The sequence below is a fragment of the Amphibalanus amphitrite genome, unplaced genomic scaffold (assembly GCF_019059575.1).
Source record: "Amphibalanus amphitrite isolate SeventyFive unplaced genomic scaffold, NRLGWU_Aamphi_draft 000009F_arrow, whole genome shotgun sequence".
In the NCBI taxonomy this organism is placed as follows: domain Eukaryota; kingdom Metazoa; phylum Arthropoda; class Thecostraca; order Balanomorpha; family Balanidae; genus Amphibalanus; species Amphibalanus amphitrite.
The window spans coordinates 17,169-38,424 of record NW_024881505.1 but is presented as its reverse complement, the minus strand read 5'-3'; the positions used below and the strand labels follow the sequence as shown (position 1 = coordinate 38,424).

At 50.1% G+C, this 21,256-nt stretch overlaps 2 protein-coding genes across 2 annotated transcripts in view; one reads left to right on the top strand and one right to left on the bottom strand.

Moving 5' to 3' along the window:
- The window catches only part of LOC122379733 (pro-interleukin-16-like), a 72,542-nt gene extending 52,876 nt beyond the window's left edge, over positions 1-19,666 (bottom strand). The window contains exon 1 of the mRNA XM_043362141.1: positions 19,115-19,666. The gene's annotated coding sequence lies outside the window, so the exon portion shown is untranslated. The remainder of the gene's footprint in view (positions 1-19,114) is intronic.
- Positions 3,923-6,528, top strand: LOC122379723 (piggyBac transposable element-derived protein 3-like). Its single transcript, XM_043362130.1, has 2 exons — positions 3,923-4,081; positions 4,291-6,528. Exons 1-2 carry the CDS (start codon positions 4,065-4,067, stop codon positions 6,017-6,019), a joined length of 1,746 nt encoding a protein of 581 aa, XP_043218065.1. The 5' UTR covers positions 3,923-4,064; the 3' UTR covers positions 6,020-6,528.
- Positions 19,667-21,256: the final 1,590 nt, after the last annotated feature.

Here is a 21,256-nt window from a genome sequence, read left to right as displayed (position 1 = left end):
TGTCGGCTCGTCTGACCATGAAGATTGACCAGCGATCGTCCGGGCATCCACCTCCTACGTTCTGCATGCCTAGAACAGCTCACGGACTCCACGTGGGCCAACCCCCGCAGCTATACAGCACGGCCATCCAGCTGACGGCTGCAACCGCAGCTGCAAGTGCTGGTGGTGCAGCTACTGGTGGTGGAGCTGCCGACATTTATAGCTTCCTCGTCCTCTGGACGGGGTCGGCGACCCAACGGCACCGCGGCGGGATGACCCAGCCCTCCACCTCACCAGCCCGGGGCGCCGGCGGTCTCGGCAGCGGCAAACGACGCCAGCCGGCCAATCATGTTAATCACGCTCATGATGTCGTGCTCAGACCGCAGCATCACCCTGCCAGAAGGCAGCGCACAGCCTCACGACCTATAGCTAGACTCAGTGTGTCGGCCTCAGCGCTAAAGGAGAGCGTTGGGATGGGGAGTACCGAGGCTAGCCGAGTCCGCCCCTGGCGAGCCCGGTTCGCCCCGGGGCAAATGACGGTCATATCTGCAGTCTGGAATGTGATAGCTTTGGCAGTAAACCTCCTGCTGCGGTAGTTACACCATGTTCATGGCTAGCGTAAATAACTCCCGCGTCGACGGATTAGCGCTTTCATGGGATAAGCTCTCAATGTTAAGCATGTTATTATCCTTTAGAAACTTGTTCTTATAGTTGGTTAGATTATTTACCATAGGTAGGTTAGTTTAATCTTTCTTATAAGAAATGGAAAAGTAAGCCTTCTTTAATGAAGCAAGCAGTCGAACACTGCAGAGTCCAAACATGCAGTTTGGGCAACTGGTTCAGCGTCCGATGTTTCAACGATAGAGGAACTTGGACGGTTATACACACAACAAATGTATTCTAACTGCATATATTCTACGGATAACCAATTTTCCATGATAATGCTGAGAAAGGATAACATCAGCAGTTTTCTCTTTCCCTTATCCGCAGGCTTTAGTCCAGGCTGGTTTGGAGAGGGAGGGGAACAGCGACCTGACCAGTGACCAGTGACCAGTGACGACTGACCGGTCCGTCTCGCCCCAGCTCTCTGGTCTCGCGGAAGTCTACTGATCTGCGCAGTGGAGCAGGCCGCTCCAATGCTGTGCCAACGCCGCCAGTCGCCGACGCTGCTGCACTAAGGATCGGGGAGGGTTCGTTCCAGCACCCCATCGACTCCAGTTCCCACTCAGAGCTCGCCCACAAAGGCTGAGCGCTGCCGAGTCGTCTCGGAGCTCTGTAGCTGTCATGTCGACACGCATATGGCAGTCCATGAATCTCTCGGTGCCACGCGCTCCAAACCGGCGATAAATTACACAGGCGTGAGGAGCGGGTCAAGGGACTGTCGGAGATTAGCGCACGCCAGACACCGCCGCAGATAAGCGGACGGTACGGGCCCACATAAAGCGTTTCTTGGTGGTCTTCACTACTCTATACTATTGCACACGAACGAAAATATGAAATTTTCGTGTGATTACTTTATACAAAATTACCCTTGTTGAAATTTATGTTGAGTCCTTTTTGCTTCAAAGCTGTCAATATAGGGGAAAATTAGCTAGAGCATTAAAATGCCACCAGCTATGATCCCCATACCTTTGCGGCTTCTATTCAAGAACGTTGATTCCAATCCAGTACGATTTAAGATCGTATTCAAATACACTACCCGTAAAAGAAGTCATCGATAACAGCAAAGTGTATGTTGATATCACACTGGTCAAATAGTGACAACCTATGCATGTAGTGCACGAATCTAAAACCATGTCATTTACAATGAGAAACTAACGTCGCACCGACGGGCGATGACCATTGTTGGTACTGCCTGGCAATGATGTCGGTCCATGAAAGGTTTTGCGAATCGAGATGGCAGTCGATGCTGAGCAGATTACGTCCGGCATATATCTGGTTATGATGCGTATAAGGCCACGGCTGCGCGGCTGGCCGATGATAAGCCGCCGTCGCCGTTCCTCGGAAGCGGGTCGGGACATTCCGTGGGCGCCGTGTCGGGTTGGAGCCGCACCCTCATGGTCCACGGGGCCACCGCGCACCCAGAAAGGGCAAACGCCGACCGAGCTCTCTCAATGCACATTTAAATCGCGGTGCATTCATAACTTCCGGCTGTTTGCTAGTCCGCACTGGACGGGCCCACCGGCTGGCAAAATGTCACCGGTTAGCGCTGCCATGTTTAGCGGCCGGAGCATGTCAACAACATGCCACCTGATGTTTTCGGCAAGTTTATTGCCCCCAGTGCATACAGCGTCTGCATCAGATTGCCGAAAATGTCGATCATATCTGTGTTATTTCGACAAGACGATCTGCAAACGTTCGCGTGCTGGGCTTGGTAATCGAAAATGGTCGTAGTAGGTATCTAACCCTAAAAGCTTGTTCTGTGCCTGCCTAACGCCTTGTTTGTCTCTGTATCTCTCATTTTAGCAAATAAATAACGATTCTAATTACGAATAAAGGTGGACGTGCAACTAATGACTCAGTATGTGCAACATAAAAAACGGAAAGCTGCCATCGTGCAAATGAGACAAAGCCACAAATCAATAACAGGAGAAGCAGGTATAGCCGGAATATTCCGCCACCTGATCTAATCACATTTGTCCCAAAAACAAGCTCATGAGATCAGAGCTGGTGCAGTTTCTTAGCTTGTTGCAGACTCATTGATCTGACTTGATACAGTTTGTTGAAGCGATCCTTCATGAAACAAGGATTGGGTTGCATGCGATATTGTATTTGAAAAAAAAAACTTTTTTTGGTTGAGGAGAATATGATTTTTGGTGCATTGTAGCTAGCTGGCGACGAGCTAGACGCGTAAAATTCCCATCCTAAACACCGTGGCGATTTCACGTTGTTAGGTCCTGCTCAGCTGCGTGCTGCAGCCGTGGTACCGTGACCTGACCTGGGTGACCCAGCCTTGGGTCAGGCGAGGTCACCGTTTGACCCAGCCGACCTCGCCACCTCGCCTGGCTTAATGAGGGGCGAGCGCCGGCCTCTGCCGCCTCCAAAACCACCGGAGCAGCATTGTTTCGGGCAAACAATATCCCATTACGGCAGCCAGCTGAAACCGGAGCCGCCGCCGCACACACGCACACAGAGCGGAGAAATATTTCACCGGTACGGGGCAGCGTCGGGTGCACATACAGGTAAAAAACACTGCAGCTAGCTAGTGAAAACTTTTCATTGGAGCTTGTGGTTACTATTCGTTAGCACTGTGATCGCCAATGGCCAGTCGCTTTTCTAATGCATATCTCACCAGCACTGATTGGTCATAAAGTCATCTTCCTCTGAAATCCTAATCCAGCCCGGGATCATAAATCGAGTCTGTGGGCGGAATGGCCGGCCTGATCAGCTGATAATCGATCATGGACTGAGCTTGTTAACCCGCGCCCTGATGGGGGGGGGCCATTTTGGCCCCCCCTGTGGTTTTTCTTAAATAGCGAAAAAACGGCGGCGCGCAGCGCCGCCAAATTTTGGGTACCTTACCGGACATCAATTTGACACCTTCACACAAAATTTCAAGTCACAGGTCACCTCAGGTCAGGAGTTATTGAGGTCAAACTGAGGTCATGTTCGAGTAAAAATGAGCAAAAAACATGACATCTTGAAACGCTCACCAATTCTACAGTTAACAAGCAATTTTAAAGTTTTTTATGTGGTTGTGTAGACAAAAGACGGCGCTACAAAACTGCTATCTCGGATTTTCGAAATTTTGGGATTTTGACCCCCAAAAATCAAAAAAATTTTCGAATTTCGAAAAAACCGGAATATATGTGATAGTCCCTGCGCTCTTCGATATACATACCAAATTTTAGATCGATACCTCTTTTTTTGGCCAAGTTATAGCGAAAAAACTGTTAACCCATTAGTGCCCATAGCCATATATATATTTCGCAAATTTATGAATTTTTTCCTCAAAAGTGTGGGTGTTTTTCATGAAAGTATATACGCCCCATATATAAATAAGCATTTTTAAAGGACTTGATGTGCGGTTGCTGCTGCTGCGCCATTTTCTCTGTTCTGCTTGACAGTCGCGAAACTACGTCAACATGCCGAAAAAACGCCGGTGAGTGTATTTAGTTATTTAGCTGTTCTAATTCAATAAATTTCACAGACATGTTTCTTTGAACTGCCCTTAAGACCCCTGAAACGAATAAAATAGCCTCGTTGAAGATTTGCCGCAGCATGACGCTCTTCTGTACGGGTCAATATATTTATGGCCATGGGCGTTTGGGTGGTCGAAAATGTGCGTTGCAGTCTGCTATCATTTTCCAGGTTTGGAAAGCTGATTGATCTCCTGGATGAAGTTGATGAGAGTGGCGAGAGTCCGGCCACTGTCTTCCTGTGTCCTCCTAACGTGCGTGAGGACAGCGACGCCGACTCGGGAGACGAGGACGGAGGCGGTACCATCGACAACCTCAACCGCAACCTGCTGCAAGCAGATGCTGAACTCGTCGGCCAAGAGGACGGTTCTGACGACGAAGCTGCTGAATCGGTCGCCCCAACCAGCCACAGGTGGGGCAAACGAGAGGTCGCTTCATTTCTGAAGGAGCGAGAGGAAGCTTGCCCATACCCACAGGTGAACTTTTCGAACAAGACACCCGTTGAAGTACTGAGCTTCTTCTTGGATGACGAGTTCTATGCGCAACTCCTTCAGGAGACACGCCGATATATCCAGTGGAGAGGGAAGAATGTCCAGGAGCCCTCCATCGCCGAGCTGAAGGCTGTCATGGCGATCCTGTACTTCTCGGGATACCACAACGTGCCGAACCGCCGGGCCTTCTGGTCGACAGACCCTGACCTGCACGTGGAATTCGTCTCCCGGATCATCTCGAGGAACCGCTTTGACGACATCCTTTCGGTCCTCCACTTCGCTGACAACCAGCGTCTCGACCCCAGTGACAAGATGGCCAAGCTGCGACCTCTCTTCAACAGCATGCAAGACAAGTTCTTGCGAGCTTTTCAGAGACCGCCATCTTCCACAGAACTGGACGTGGATGAGAGCATGATTCCCTACTATGGCCGTCACGGGTGCAAACAGTTCCTGAGAGGGAAGCCCATACGGTTTGGGTTCAAGGCGTGGTGCCTTAACAGCCCAGATGGGTATCTACTGACCTTCGAAGTGTACCAAGGTGCCAGCGGAACTGCTCAGCGTCCAGACTATGAGGCCGCCTTCGGGAAATGTGGATCAGCAGTGAAGATCCTCATAGACAGAATGCCGAAGGAGATGCGCATGGACGCACTGCACATCTTTACGGACAACCTCTTCACCAGCCTTCCTCTGATGATGGCGCTGAAGGAGGAGGGAATCGGGCACACGGGAACCATCCGCCAGAACCGCCTCCGAGGATGTCCGCTGAGCTCGGTGGCAGCGATGAAGAAGGCTCCCAGGGGAGACACCTCTGTCGCCGTGGAAACGAAGCAGGGCATCAACCTCGTCAGGTGGAAGGATAACAGCGTGGTGACCGTAGCATCTACGGTAAGCTCGTCCCGAACTGTGGCTGAAGTTCAAAGATGGTCGCGACGAGAGAAGAAGAGGATCAAGGTAGCTCAGCCACAGATGATTCAGGACTACAACTGCGCCATGGGCGGTACCGACCGCATGGACCAGAACATCGGCGCGTACCGCATCGCGATCCGACAGAAGAAGTTCTGGTGGTGCATCTTCTGCTGGCTTCTGGGGGCCGCGATGCAGAACGCCTGGCTGCTCTACCGTCAGCATCATCCAGGCGAGAATCAGATCAACTTCATCCGAGCCATCGTCCGGTATCACCTGGCAGAGACGACGAAGCCACCATCTGGACGTCCAAGTTCCGCGTCGAGTCAGCATCGCGTCCCAGCCAGCATCCGCTACGATGGTATCAACCACCTGGTCGTTCCTCTTGCCAAGCAGGGAACGTGTGCAAACAAGGAGGGAAAGTGCAAGAGCCACCCGAAGACCGCCTGTCGCAAGTGCCAGGTGCCGCTGTGCGTGGCGTGCTTCGTGCCGTTCCATGCGACCTGAGAGTAAGAACATGCTGTACACCATGGGGAAATTTGGGCTAGTTGGGCCAACACTGTTGGATACGGTGAGATGGGTGAAAGTTTGCAAGCGCCGTCTAGATCCCGGAGGGATGTTTTGTTTTCAGCGTTTGCTGTAAGCTGTGTCACTGTCCAATGCACTTCGATGTTTGTGAGTCAGGTAGTGCATTGACTCATCATCGTAATTGATTGTTGACCGCTGACACTATCAATCATCACGATCATTCGCCTGATCTCATAATATGTTCACATGTTGGTAGTGGCAAGTGCCTATCAGCATACACATCTAAGAATATACATTGGTTCTCAAAAGTTTCTTTTGAATTGCGCTTTGTGGCAATATTTCGACTACCCAGGTGCCCATAGCCATATATTTATTGACCCCCCTGGCGACAAATTGGGGGGGATAAAAAACAAGAAAATCATCCTAAGCTAATACACTCGATAAAGAAGCTAGTATTTTGTGCAAAAAAGTTTGAAATTTTGACTAAAAATAAGTTGGGCACTAATGGGTTAAAAATTGATGACGTCAAATTTTTGAACTCAATTTTTAGCAATTCTAGACCTCGTAGCGCAAAACAGAGACCACCATTGAACTCCCCGTGACGAGCTGCATCGAATCGATACCCATTTTATGCAAAAATATCAACTTTGAAATTTGACCTAATTTGACCTGACCTTGACCTGACCTTGACCTGACCTTGACCAAAACGTGACCTAAGCTGGCCCTAAAGTCTGTCTGACCCACATAATCGCATTTGTCATGTAAAATGGACCATAAAACATGTATCACACGACACTTTCATATTGTGACCCCCCAGTGACCTGACCTCTGTGACCTGACCTGGTATCAGTGACCTCAAATAGCAAAATATGTGTTTGAAGAACATTTCCCCATCGATGATTTTCAATGAAATGCATTTTACACGATTTTACAACGCATTTCTTGAAATGCCTGTAAACGGTGAAAATTCGACCTTTGACCTGACCTGTGACGTCATCGGTTTGACCGAGGTCAATGAAATTGGGTCACAAGGTAGTTCCTCGTTGGGGCTATCCAACACCGTTTACCGCTTGTCGCTATGTTGCGTGGTTCTCGAGATCTGAGGGGGGGGGGCCAAAATGGCCCCCCCATCAGACTGCGTTGCTCGGCAGACCCCATCTGGGCGCGGGTTAACATGAGCAGCAGGCCATGCTACACGCCGAGTCGTGTTTCGAGTCGGCCTGCTGCCGAGTTCTAACTGAGTCGGAGAGCCGGCTGGAGGCCGAGGCGGCTATTAGGCACACTTTCAGCATATCCATAGTTACAATTCTACATAAGGTGGTCGCAATTGGAAGTGCTACCAAGGGTAATAGGTAGATCTCATGAAGACGTCGTAAATATCCGACCGTGACCAAAAGAACGCATCTCATCTAACCTTGTTTGGAGGTGCAAAGCGAGGTGTTTAAACCAAAGTGAGATGTCCATGACCTTTGATATCATCAATTAGTGGGAACCAATTAGTGGGAACCACATCTCTGTAATTCATGCCAGTACCAAAAGAAGATGAATGGCGACTTGGATGATTTCTAAGAAATGTGTTTTTGTGCTCATTATGGCGAGCCTAGAAGGCTATTCTGGACTCAGGAGCACAAAACATTGCTATGCCAGCTGTCAACAGATGACTGCCCAATATCATCTGTGACATGCTTCTGTCAGCTCTTATTAGTAATGAAATTGCTTCGGTGCTGGCGCTTTATTTTATCTGGGGCTCTTATCTGCCTGTCGGCCCTATACTTTTTTCGAGCACATCTCTCCACTCGGATAGCGATCAGGGAGGAATGCAAACGGGGAATGGTCCCTCCCAGCGACCACCAGTCTTATCCAGGGCTGCAGCCCTGCACGCCACCCAAAAATGCCCTCCGGTGACCACATACCAAACAGCAAACACTGCACAGTGCGGCTGCAGGCCACCCGGCTCTGCCCCAGAGCTGTACCAGGGAGGGAATGACAGCGCCACCCGTTAGCGGCACGCCTCGCGGGCCACGTATAATGGAGCGGTGCGGTGACCCCCGTGACCTGGCCCGCGGAGGAGCGTCGGACGCTGACCGGACGGCCGTTCCTCCGGTACCGCGCAGTGCCGCAGAGCTGACTCGGCTTACGGTTATCATACATATTTGTTTTGCTAATTGGGTTTAGATGTTTCACAGCTAGCAACAGATACACATAAAACGTACAAGTCCGCAAAAAGTTTCACTGCACGAAAATGGCATCTCAAGATGGATATTGGATGTCCCTGAGATCGCTTTAGTGTCAGCGTTCGATCATCACACATGAGGACAGAAGGGGATATGCTATGTGTTTTGAGCAGTGTATGCTGCAGCTGGCCTGTCTGCAGACGAGCTGGATGCCCGCTGGCCGGCTGGCGTGCCGACCATAGCCAGCGATACGGTCAGCCTCGGCTTACCGCGGCACTAACGAGCATTGGACACGGCAGGTGGAAACCGTACCTGGGGATGGAGAGGAGGAGGATGGGAGATAGGAGATGGGAGATGGGAGAAAAGGGATGAAAGTAGAGCTGTTAGAAGGAGGATGGGTGATAGGATATTTGGGCAATTACGAGGTGAAGGAAGTGGAGATGGGGCTAAATTGCTCATTGGATCCAAACCATTTTAGCAAAAGCATGAAAAAATGGGTATGGGTATGGGAAAAATGGGGAAAATGGGCTCTTGGTTTACCGAGGCACTTCATCATGATATCCACGCTGATGCATATTTGCAGCATCCATTGTCGAATAACATTCTGTTGCAGGTCATTCTCCGGCACTGTTTTCTGACAGCCTTTACCTACGTATGTTTCCTGTGAATGTTGGCCCACAGATCGGAGGTGCGTGTGTGGGGCCGGGTGTGCTCAGGTGTGGCTTCCTCCAGATAAGCCGGAAGCTTTAGTTTGGCTGAAGCCATTCAACAACGCATCCCAACAGTCGAACAACCCTCTCAACTCCAACAGATCCTCCAGTCTTGGCTGGGAACTTATCTGCGTTCTCATCCTTTTTATCTCCCGCGTCCGTCTCCTTCCCGCCATCGTCATGCACACAGGCACCCCTTCCTCACACATCATTGCAAGGATAATCAACATCGTCTCGATGGCGGCCGTCCCTGTTCACGCACGCGCGCTCGGCTGTCCGCTGCGCCGCCGGCGCCGCCGAGCTCGGCACACCACCGAGCCCTGATACGATCGCAGTGAAAGCGATCTCGAGGAGCGGGACGCGCCGCCTCCGGCGCCCGCTCGGCTCGGCGAGGGGGGCAGCTCGGCAAAAAGCCGCCGGCGCGGCGCGGCGCTACCTGTGCGGTGCCTTCATTAGCGGCCGGCCGACGGCTGCACGGCCAGACCTTCACCCTATTCGACGGCACCGCAATGAGAGCAATTATCCGGCATGACTGGGAGCCGGTGGCGAGCTGTGTTTGGACATGATTCGCCGGCGCTGGACGGGGCCGACCCCCGCGAGCTGCATGGTGCATGCTGCACGTGGGACCACCGCGGTCTCTACAGCTCCCCCTCCCTACCTCCTCCCCACACACGAGGTCACAACTGGGGACTGACCGACAGATGCGGAGACATTTTATTGGTTTATTATTCAGGAATGGAGAACTTGAATGACACCACTTAAATGAAGCATAAAAGGGTCAGCATTCCACCCAAACATGGTCTTCCACCCAAACAAGTGTGTTGTTCGCTGCGTATGTCATGCAGTGTTCGCCACGGGCCGGGCCAGCCCAACGGGCCATGGGCCGGGCTGGGCTACGGGCTGGGCCGGGCCCCCAAATATCATTAGTTAACGGGCTATGGACGGGCCGGGCCAAGAGCTTTGTGCACTATGGGTTTTGCGACTAATGTCAAATTAAGAAAATTTGGAAACTGATGGTAACAAAACCCACTGGGAAAATACAAAAACTAAACCAAATTTAAGCAATGTGAAAGAAAACCTACTTGATATTGAATTTTGGGAATCTTGAGAATTATCCAATATCACATCATGTCACACATAGGAGGGTTTTCATAAAAATTCCGCAACCAAAAAGATCAGAGAATCTCTAGCATCATTAGTTAGTTAATAAAAGTTAAAATGTAGTCATCAGAATAACTTACTTAGCACTACAACTCCAAAAACTAAGAAGCCACTCAACAATGATGGGCTACAGGGCTACATTAAGTTTAACACTTATATATGGCGATAGTGAGACAATTCCAACACAGTCTCTTTTCCTTCACCGACGGCTTTTTAACGAACAGAACCTTAAAAGGATACTCACAAAACACACTATAAGTAACGAGGAACTCTACAGAGTATTTCGCGATGAAAGCTTCTTTAAATGTCCATAAATTTGTCAAAATAAATCACAACAAACCAGCCCCTTCTCAACAAAGTTTGCAATCATGGCGGCGGCGCTATGTTTATGTGGCGGCATCTAGGTAGTATACACAACAGTATATCAAATAAATACGTTTTTAAGTAAGTATCAAGGTGAAAAACAAAATTAAACAAGTAGAAAATAAAACCTAAATCATGAAGTCTGAAAACTCGAGCGAAAAACAAAACAAAACTTGATCATATATGTTTTATTATAAAATTGGTCAGAATCGCTACCTGCCGCAGCTGCGACAATCAAGAAGTGTTCGCTCATTTTCGATTGATGGTGATGATGCGTAAAAGTCGCAAAAGTACCCAATGACATTTCAAGCTCACCATGTTTTCTGCTTACGCTGCTAGCGATATCCATATCTTGAAAAGAGCTTAACATAAAATAGCAAGGAAAGTAGCAGATAGTTGTCCACAGATATTCGGTTGACACGTGGGCATGAATTGAAAATAGATTAAATCAGTTTTGCTGATAAATGGATGGATTTTCTCTTTTTTTTTTGGAAGACAGTGCTAAAGTTAGTGTCACCTATTTTGCATGTTTTCTCAGGCTTTTGATATTGCAGCATCTATGGAGTGAATTTAACAGCAAGGTCAATCCCAGACAGATTCATCAATTGCCATAAGTCAAGCTTTTTTTCTGCTGGTAAGTGCTGGGAAGTATAGAGTATGTTGCAAATACTACCTTCAAGTATGCATTAGAGTCACCAATTATGAATGATAATGTTCACACACATCAGCTTGCAAGATAACTTTACTCAAAGAATGTAGTTAATATAATCATGTAAACTTTTTATAGGTGTGTAATCATGACCTAATTGACTGAGGTGCTTGCTGTTACTGTTAAAATTTGTGACATAGGTGCTTGAAATGATTATATTCATTGAAAAGAAGGGGGTCATGATTGCCATGTTAATATTCATGCAATTTGAATTGTTCTCAAAATAGTGTAATCAATCATGCTTATTATAGCAATAGACTAAGACAATAACTAGATTGCTATTTTTGACGGGCCGGGCCGGGCTGGGCTTGGAATATTTGCCAAGAGCGGGCTACGGGCTGGGCCGGGCTCTGAACCCATGGGCCCGGGCCGGGCTGGGCTGGGGATTTTGGGGCCCGTGGCGAACACTGATGTCATGGTTAAACTTTTTTTACAGAATGGTTCGACGATGAAACGGCCATATCCAATATTCAATATATGAAATGTAGCCAAAAATGAGCGCGATTAAATTCCACAATGCCGAGCAAAATAATGGACATGTAATAATACAGCATTATTTCCCGACTGCCCGCAGCGCAGATGCTTCCAGCTTTGAGAGCTCATGCAATTTAGGCGTTATGCACGGTTAGCCTGTGATTAAAGTTTGTTTATTTATTTTATAATAATCTGATAAGACTTGTTGTAGATGGAACGTTAAGTGGCGATGTTGCAAAGATTTATTTCTGATACGTATATGGATAGCAACAATTGTATTTGTACACAGTAATATACATATTCACTGAGTGATAAATTCAGTAACATGCAACACATCGTTTCGTAAAGACGACCAGAACCTCGGTGCAGAGCTGTGCAGAACCTCTGAGCAGGGTGCTATCTGAGGCTGGTGTTTTGCCGTGCCGCGGCAGCCTCTGTTCTATGCCTCCTTTGCCACTCATTGTCTGCAATGATAGGTGTTTCGGAGAGGCACAACAGCGCTGATGATGAATCACATGCAGAGTCGCATTACAGGAGGTATCATTAGATAATCATCTGTCTGTGAGTGTCGACTGTCGAGCCATCATCCAGAGATGCCTCTTCAACTTCTTGGAGTAGAGAGACGTTTATGATCTTCAAAGGGGCGAATAGTTAAAAAATGGATACAATGGATGAATTTGTTAATGCTCGGTTAATTAAGATGTTTAAACATACCTCTCACATGCAAATTAAAATGTAAACGAGAAATGTAAAATGGCTTGTATCATTAATGACATTCAGAAACTCAGCAACGCTCCGTTGCGCCTTATCTGCTTTCGAAGCTGCTGGATCAAACGGGACTGTCCCGAGGTGAGCACCATATGTGTTAGATGTAAAACACAGCCATCGACAGTATATAGAGCAGGCGTGGGCGGCAGGAGGCAATGCTGACGCAACTGATGCGCTGGGGTTGTCTCATGGTCTGACCTGGTACATGGCTGCCCACCGGTCACTTCTGGTCACTGATAGGCCTGACGGCTCGCTGAGGGAGCCTGTCGGACCGTCGAGATGGTCCGTGTAACTTGGCCTGCTCGTAAATCCCGTGCACATCCGGAAATGTGCGCCCCACCATCGCGATAAGCCCATATGTATATGAGCTCAGACACATGGCTGAATATTTGGCGACAGTGAGAAACTGAGCAGCAGGATGTATTGTAGCACCAGATGATCACTTGTGACGCCCTGGCGTTGGACTCGCTCCGAAATTGCTGGAAAATGTCGGTGAAATCGACAATAGTGACGCGAAATGACAAGATGGCTGAGTGCCATCGATCGACTAATAGCAGGTCATCGGATTGGTGGGAAGCTGGTGCCTCATACTGCCGGCGGCAGCTAAACCCGAGGTAGGAAGATTACTCGGCCGACAGGCCATTCCCCACTCTCACCAACCCACCAACCCTCAGGGAGACTGCTGGCTGACTCCTTCCGGTGGTTCCGCGACACTGGATGGCCCGACCCGACCCGACCTGACCCGGCCCACCACCGCGCCGGCATTACTCGGGCCGTGGGAACTGTAAAACGATGGAGAAACGCCATCCGGTGAGACTGGAGCCGCCGCAGAGCCTAGAGCGAGAGATTCTGGGCCGGGTTCGGTCAGCGGTGCTGACTCCACCTGCTTACACAGCTCCTCCGTAGCCGCGTCCAGCGCTATCCAGTCGGAAAACAACCACCGGTATCTCTGGCTGATGGACGAGCACGTCTCAGAGGCAGATACCTGAGCAGGGTATGTCGCCACTGCGCCGAGGAGGGCAGGTCACCGGAGGCGCTTCAGAAACCAGAGCGCGTGTGATGTATGTTTGGATTCAGCTGCGTGCTGTCCGAGGCCTCAAGCGCGGTGAATCCATATTCAGCCGCCAACCTCTGGAGAGTAGTTGGGGGACGGAGGGGGACGGGTGGGAGCTGCAGGTCAGCCGTGCGGCCGTGTCAAGGTCAGCCGGCGGTGAATGATACGGCGCCGTCGCCGCCGGCCGGCAGCTGACGGCTCGATAAACACAGAGAGCTGCGCGGCGTCGATGGGTACCGCCGATAACACAAGGCGTCCGTGTCGGCACACGCGAGCTGCGTGCAACTCGGGAGAGGGGAGAGAGGAAGGAAGAGAGAGAGAGAGGGAGATAGAAGGTGAGAGGAAGATGAAAGAGGTAGATGGAAGATAGAGGGAGACAGGAAAGAAGGATGGAAGAGAAACAGAGAGGGAAGAGGGAGAGGCAAATTGAATCATTCTTATGATAAATGATGTCACAAATCATGGAAAAGATGGTGCTTTTACGCCACGTGGAAAACAACCGATGAGTAATCATTGAATAGCTGTTTTCTTATAGATGTTACAGTTACAACTGTTTGCCTCACATGACCGTAGGCGTGTAACTGTTTGAGACAAATTTGTGCCTAACCCACATCGGTAAGTTGCGAAGGATGGTTGTCCTCCGTGAATGTTTTATTATTGCTATATGTAATAACCTCAGTTGCAGTCAGTCGCAGGATTGATGTTTCTATTACTAGGTAGAATCTATTGCTCATTGGTGTCCTTTTTGGCACCCGAAAATCCAAGTGGAACAAAACGTCCATACACCCTGAATGGGCTAAGGAAAAACCTGCGACTAGCATATCCGCGCTGAAAGCTTACAAGACGTACGAACACACATGATCATAAGCGAAGACGTTATATGCACTATGCAATATTATTCCAGGTTAATGAGCTTTATAGCTGCGATAAGATTAGAAACCAGACAAAACTATATGGAATACATCCGTATAGATGAGTAGCAACACTTTTTTATCACGATGCTATCGCACTAATTACATACTAGCTTACGTTAAAGACTAGATTGCTGTCATCGGCCATAGAAATACGTGATGATCTAAGCCGTTAGATGACAAGATAAAGATGAACGATATTCCAAATGGCTGTACGGTATGCATGGACGAAACGTGATGCCTACTTTTGTGTTTATAAATCGGAAGATAAATGTAATCTCATCAAGGATGTCTGATAAATTATGTCATGAGTTTATCATTTGCTTTATTTTGCTTACCTTAGTTCCTTAGCTTAGTACCTTACAAAGTACAAACTTATCACAAGTATCACATATCACCTAATTGTTGTCCTCATTTTTGTGATCACAGTGATCACAGTGATCAAGGCATTTTCATACCGAAAGCTTTATGTGTTTAAATATACATTTGACGTGTTATTGTTATCATTTATCCTTATCACTTATTAGAAAAAGCCTACTTACGAACATTGATGGCTGTGTTTATTTATTTGTCAAATTAGGCACTTTTGGTGTAATGAGGCCATTAAAAGGCTACGATATTTTTGAGAGGATGGGGAATGCACTGGACTGACCCACCGAATGGTGCGTGCGCATAGTGCAGTGAGTGCGTCCATCCCGTTGATACGGGATTGTCCCGGTGGGAAAATCCGCCAGGCTTCAAACGGACATCCTGAAGGATATCTGGCTCGCCCTCCTCTGGTATCTGCATATAAAATGTCATCGCATCTGTAGGTGCGATGACAGTTTTCTCATCATCGTCAGACAGCTGCCAATCCTGAGAAGATAGAGTAAACAAAAATGGTGCATTGCTGGTCGTGAGGACAGTGAGAACAGATATGGATTTGCGGTTTCTTTTCTGACAGATATGCCTGTGGTCCCGGCACTACATAGTGCTGCCGACCGAAGGAGCCAGTTGGAGTCGGCGCTCTGGACTGGAGCTGTAGCAGTTTCCATGCTGTTCGCCTATATTCGGCGCTGAACCATACGTTTCTGATTCGATGTATGTTTCCGATGTGCGTGTTGAGCCTCCCGCCCTGAGTTGTCTCGTCGTGCTCAACTGTTCACCTACACAAGCGCCTGTGTACCCGACCCTTGTCCCGACGTCCCGTGTCCCCGGTGTATGGTGTCCGGCCGCCGGCGCCGGGTCAGGTCAGCTCGATCAGTATTCCGTGACCGGCCGGCGGCACCCCGGGCCGGGCCACACACGGCTGCAGCTCCAGTTTTTACCGCGCCGGCCGGCCGCCGGTACTGGGTCGGCCGAGGTCAGCGCGCGGCCCGGCCGAGGTCGCGCCGGGCTCCGAGCCGCCGCCGAGCCGCCGAGTCATTGATGAACGACGGCGGGCCGCGGCGGAAGCGTCCGGTTTTTACCACCCTCTGTGCAGACGAGGCGCTGAATTCAGATCAGCCGCCACACGAGATGTTGAGGGGCAGCTGAGAGGAATAGTGAGGGAGGGGAGAGGAGGAGGATGAGGTCTGGTGAGAGGCCGGGTCAGCGGCGGGAGCGATTGACCTGCGTGAGGGCCCGATAGCGCAGGGCCGGCATTATAAGTCTGTCATTCACAGAACGTGTTGCCACGTTGTAATCATATGGTAATGGATACGATTGATCGGCTGAGTAAATCATTTTCATAATGAGATATCGTTATATCTGGCCGGGAATTATGCCTCCCTTATAGGCCACTCAGTCGACAGGAGAGTGCTGGGCCGTCACTATATTTCGACTGGCGGGTCGGTCGACCGCCCAGGGTCCAGTCCTTATGGTGAGTACGTGTCCGCGGCCGGACCGCCCTGAGCGGTGTGGCGGGAACCCGATCCGCTGGAGCCAGCTCGTAACCAATAACCAATGCACGATACCGAGACTTGCCCATGGCTTTTCCCATTCACGTGAAATACCCGGTGGTGGTGTTTGGTGACATTTGATTGCTTTCATTGATTTTTATCGCTGTATGCTGAACCAGATGTCATAATAATAATTTTTGCAGAATGCGATCAACATAATTGTATAAGGCTGAGGCTTTGTGTGCCATACATGCACCTAGAAACCAGCACGCTCACATAGACATACGGCACGCACCGGGCCGGGCTCTCTCTGGCCGGCCCGTTGTGGTGAGCGGTTTTCAGTGCGGCCGGCTGGTGCAGGTCAGGGCTACCAAATAAGACGTGAGCCGCCCCGCCACACCGGTACTGAATTAATTATCCGACCACTCGGCTGTCAGCCGAGGTCGAGTTATCTGTCGGATAAACCCGACATGTGTCCGGTACACCGCAGGCCGCTAATAGGCTCACAGTGGCTCAGTAGCCGGAACTGGGTATAAAATTAGCCCCGTAAAGAAATTCTCAGTTTCTCCTAATGCTAAAAAATAAATACCACCATATATTTTCAGCCGATTAAAAATGGCATGGAAATGTTCTTGTCTATTCGCGCCACGCACCCAAGACCTAGCCGTTTAAAAATTAGCGATGTATTGCCGCCATGCCCAGCAAGGTTCCGTTATTGCCGGACTTCCTGCGCTGAGGCCGGTTTCCACATCCAGGCGAGATGAAGCTGTTTAGATGTAGTCGCCGCACCCTCCCACACCCTGTACTACACAGGCTCAGTGCGAGGAGTAGGAGCCCGGTGCTAACGTACTGGAGTCGTGGAGTTCACCGAGGGCCACTGAGAGCCACTCCTTCGCTGGCAGCCGCTAATCGGCGGCCTTTCCGCAGCTGCCGGGTGGGTATGGCTTCCCGGCCGTGTAGTGGCTGTCTGCACGGATGTTCACTGTTCAGTGTGTGTGACTGTCTGCGCGGCTGTCTGGGTGTGAGTCGGGCTGTCACCACGACCGTCCGTCTCTCTGGCCGCATATGTCCGCCTGTCTGCCTGTCTGAATAGTGTCTTCCAGCTTATCGCCTATCCGGAGGTCAAAACACCAGTGTTCTAACTTCTGAGTTCTAGCTCCGAAAGGGCTAACACGTTGAATTATTATCTATCGTAACCTAAAGCTCTTTTTTTTGCTCTTCCTTTATTGTCATTACATACAGGTCTCAGGTGTCAAACGTCAAAGCGCGACTGCGGCGGTATGAATCATTGGGACAAAATCGGAGGACTCGCAACAGTTCCGATCCGGCCATCTTCCCTGATTGCTGTAATTTCAGTGATATCGCAGCCTGCAACCTTCCGAGATGGAATTTATCGAATGACTGCGTCGGTAACGTTATGTTGCGACAGGTGACCGCTTTCCGACAAGTGACCCGTGACCAGAGCTGCTTTTGAAAGTTGACCGCTGCATGTTCCATTATTTTCCGCCGACTGACCAGTGCGGGGTCAGTCAAGCGAATTCGGTTTTCCCGACAAGCCAATGACCGGGTGACCGGCCAGAATTGGCTGGTCTTTTCGGCCGACCAGTGCAGTGGCGGCAGGTCAGACCCACCGGTATCCTCGACTTATCAGTGGGTAAGGACCAGTATGTAGACCTGCTGGTCTCTCCAGCTGACCATTGACGATTGTTCGGACTCGGAACCCACTAGTCCCAGATGCCGACAGTCGCTAATGGGACCACCCGGCGGCCGCCCAGTTTGTTCCCAGTGATTGGACAAAACTCGCGTGACCGAACGCAGCCGCCAACAATGAGCGATCGAACCGACAACAGGTTAGACCAGACCAGGGCCAAAAGTTCAAACTTGTTCATTCTAATGGAGCAATCGATCAACCACGCTGAAATATAAGTATAGACTGTTTTGTGTTCAGATCAATTTAAATACTTTATTTTTCTTCATCTCACTCTCCACCTCATTCATTCTGAATTCTCGATTCCAGGGACATCACCGCAGCCGAGACTTTTCACGTTGATCGTGCCTGTTCCGATGCCGTCACAGCAGTCGTATCTCATCCTACATGCTGTCCGGCCCGTCAGCGACCTATGGTGACATTGCTGACCAGGTCATGTCTGAGCCCTGTCACCCTATACACTTCCCTGTAGGCGCTGTCAGATGCTTCATCAACCTGTGCACGGTGGCAGAGGGGCCGGACCCGTGGCAGGGTCGGAATGTCGAAGCTGTTCGACAGCCGATGATTATGGGGTAAGATTTACCGAACGGGAATGGCAAGGAACTGTTGGCGAGGCCCACCTACCAAGTGTTACTGCTACATACATAGGACGGTACAAGGAATGACTTCGATATATCACTTCACCCGTAAAAAAGAACACTTCCAGCCGAGTCGGCACCATTGCCTGCATGGCTGCGAGCGATTGATCGCTATCACTAAACGAGAACGTGAAATTACAGGCATTTATCCTCAGCCGTGCTGTGAAGGTTAGCACCACGTGTGTACGTTGTTAAAGAAAAATCATCGTTATCTGATCAACGCGTCATCGCAGATCGGACATCACGCTCATGACAAGCATCGGTCGACCGGCTGCATGCACGCACATAAGGCATCGTAAGTCAGGGAAGACAAAGATGGGGCTGCAACGTAAAGCTATTCACAGCTTACACACAGATTACAGACGAACACACGATAAGTGACCACATCTTCCCATCCCGAGCTATTATGCCCGCGGGAACGTCTCGATGTCATCCTCATGCCAATTGTTATGTTAGTATACGGACGGTGCGCGATAATACAATTCTAAAGCCGTCACTTGTCAGTAATTTATGTGTACCCATCATGTTCCAAGGCATTGCCTTACCTGTCAGCAGGTCAACTTCTGGCGGTTCTTTTGTGGGGGAGTTCTTCAGGTGATGTGTTGATTTGGAGTGGTCGCGCCGCCGTCTCCTTCAGAGCCGGATAAATGCGCCTCTGATGAGTGCTCCGTGCCGATCTATTGTGCTCATTTTGCATTAGTCCATAACAGCAGCTGTATCATCCGCTATATCAGTTACTTTATCACTCCCTGGATCAGTCACAGTATCAGCCACTTTGAAACACCTTGAGCACCTCACACGCCCCCTTGGGTATCGTCCCGCCGTGATCCTCGGCACCTTCCGCGGATTCACCTGACACCTCTCAGTCCTACGGCACACTGCAGTCTCCGCGCCGCACGTGCCACCGGCGCTCCACCCCGCCGTCACGTCACGTCACGAGGAGGCGTCACGGCCCGCGCGGCGCTCCGAGGAGGCGTCACGGTACCGCCGGGCACGCTGTGACGGCGGCCGGTGCACGCGGAGTGTCGGACACCAGCCAGCGGGCCGACCGACCCCAGCACAATGCTCCGTCGGCTGCCAGTCACGACCGGCAACACGACGAGACGGCAACGAGCACCATGGAACCGGCCGGCCTCCCCGGCGGACCGTGCGCCTACTGCCATCTAGCGGGGATATAGAGAATGAGTGGTAAGCGGACTGACCGGCTGACGGCAGCAACAGCGCAGCGCAGGCGACTGGGTGTTTTGGTGCAATATCACCTCGAGACGAGTAATCGAAAGTCGGACCGGTGCCGACGTATGACGCTCGGGCATTACGTTCTGAAGTTAATGGGTCGGGATGGGGGCTGCCAGGCCTAGTTTGGTGTATGAGACGACAGCGTCAAGCCATGGACGGACGCATTTGGAAATTGAGCTCAATCTTCTAGCTGTCTGATGTAAGTTTCATAAACTATGGCAGACCAGCTCCTATTTTAATGCAACTCATCCGATCTTTGTCATCCATTATCGTTACTGGTCAGGACCAGTAACTGGTCAGGAGCAGCGCAGTTGTGTCCCTGATATTTGATAACACTGCCCTACCCAGCGCCCGGAGCGGACTGACGTCCACCCGCCAACCGATAACCGGCGTTTGACAATTCGTAAGGAAGCATGCCTCTCCCTCTGGTGTCGCCCTTTGAGTGGTTGGGTGAGGTGACCTGTCCTACCGGTTCATTTTCGCTCCGACTGACGCCTCGCGATGGGATAAGCCTTTTATGTGGCGCTCCGGTCGGTGAATTTGGGGCGCACCTACCCATCGGGGGCACCGGTCCACCGTCCAATGTCCCGCCGATTCCACGGCTGTGAAGCGGTCGCAGACGACGGAATAGCGTAACCCCTCGGCCTCCTCGCCAAAAAAAAAAAATCCATTACGTACTGGGTACTGTTCAAGCAAGATGCGTACGCAGACGACGGAATAGCGTAACCCCTCCTCGCCAAAAAAAAAAAAAAATCCATTACGTACTGGGTACTGTTCAAGCAAGATGCGTATTGCTTTAATCCAGCCTTACACTTTTCAATGCCTTTCTGATGGACGATAAGGCCGGGTACCTACCTTAGTGACCTATGTACCTAGTGACCTATGTACCTAGGTATATGTTGTTTTTTTTATTACAGCGATTTGAATAATAGTTGATTTCCAACCATTGGGTACCGACATTTAAATTGAGTTGAGATAGCCAGGCTGACGAAGAAATCGAAAAAGTGCGGGCCGCGATATTCATTTGACTTATCTATGTGGTTATAAAAATATTTTCCTTTGTATAGCCCTGTAAGTCCGTAACTCTTCGACATGGGAGTCCTTTGAGTGACGCCGTCTAATAAATGCTCTTTGCCTGGCGTTGACTTCAGCCGGTCACTAAATGAATGGCTTGAATAAAGCAAACCAGTGATGTTGTTCAACCAAAACCAAAACCTATGAGGATTTAGTTTAAGCTGCGGCAACCCCTCCTTTGGATTCGTCCCATCCGGCTCCTTGGCACTGGCTGTGGAATAAATGGTCAATGGAACAGCGATAAATTCTCCTGAAATGTCCGCCCGAACTGGCTTTGTATGGCAGGAGCAAAGTTTCAAACGGAAGTGGCCATTTGGAAGGAGGAAACGTCCCACGCCATAACTCACAAGTTACATTCATATTGCGGCGTTCGAAAG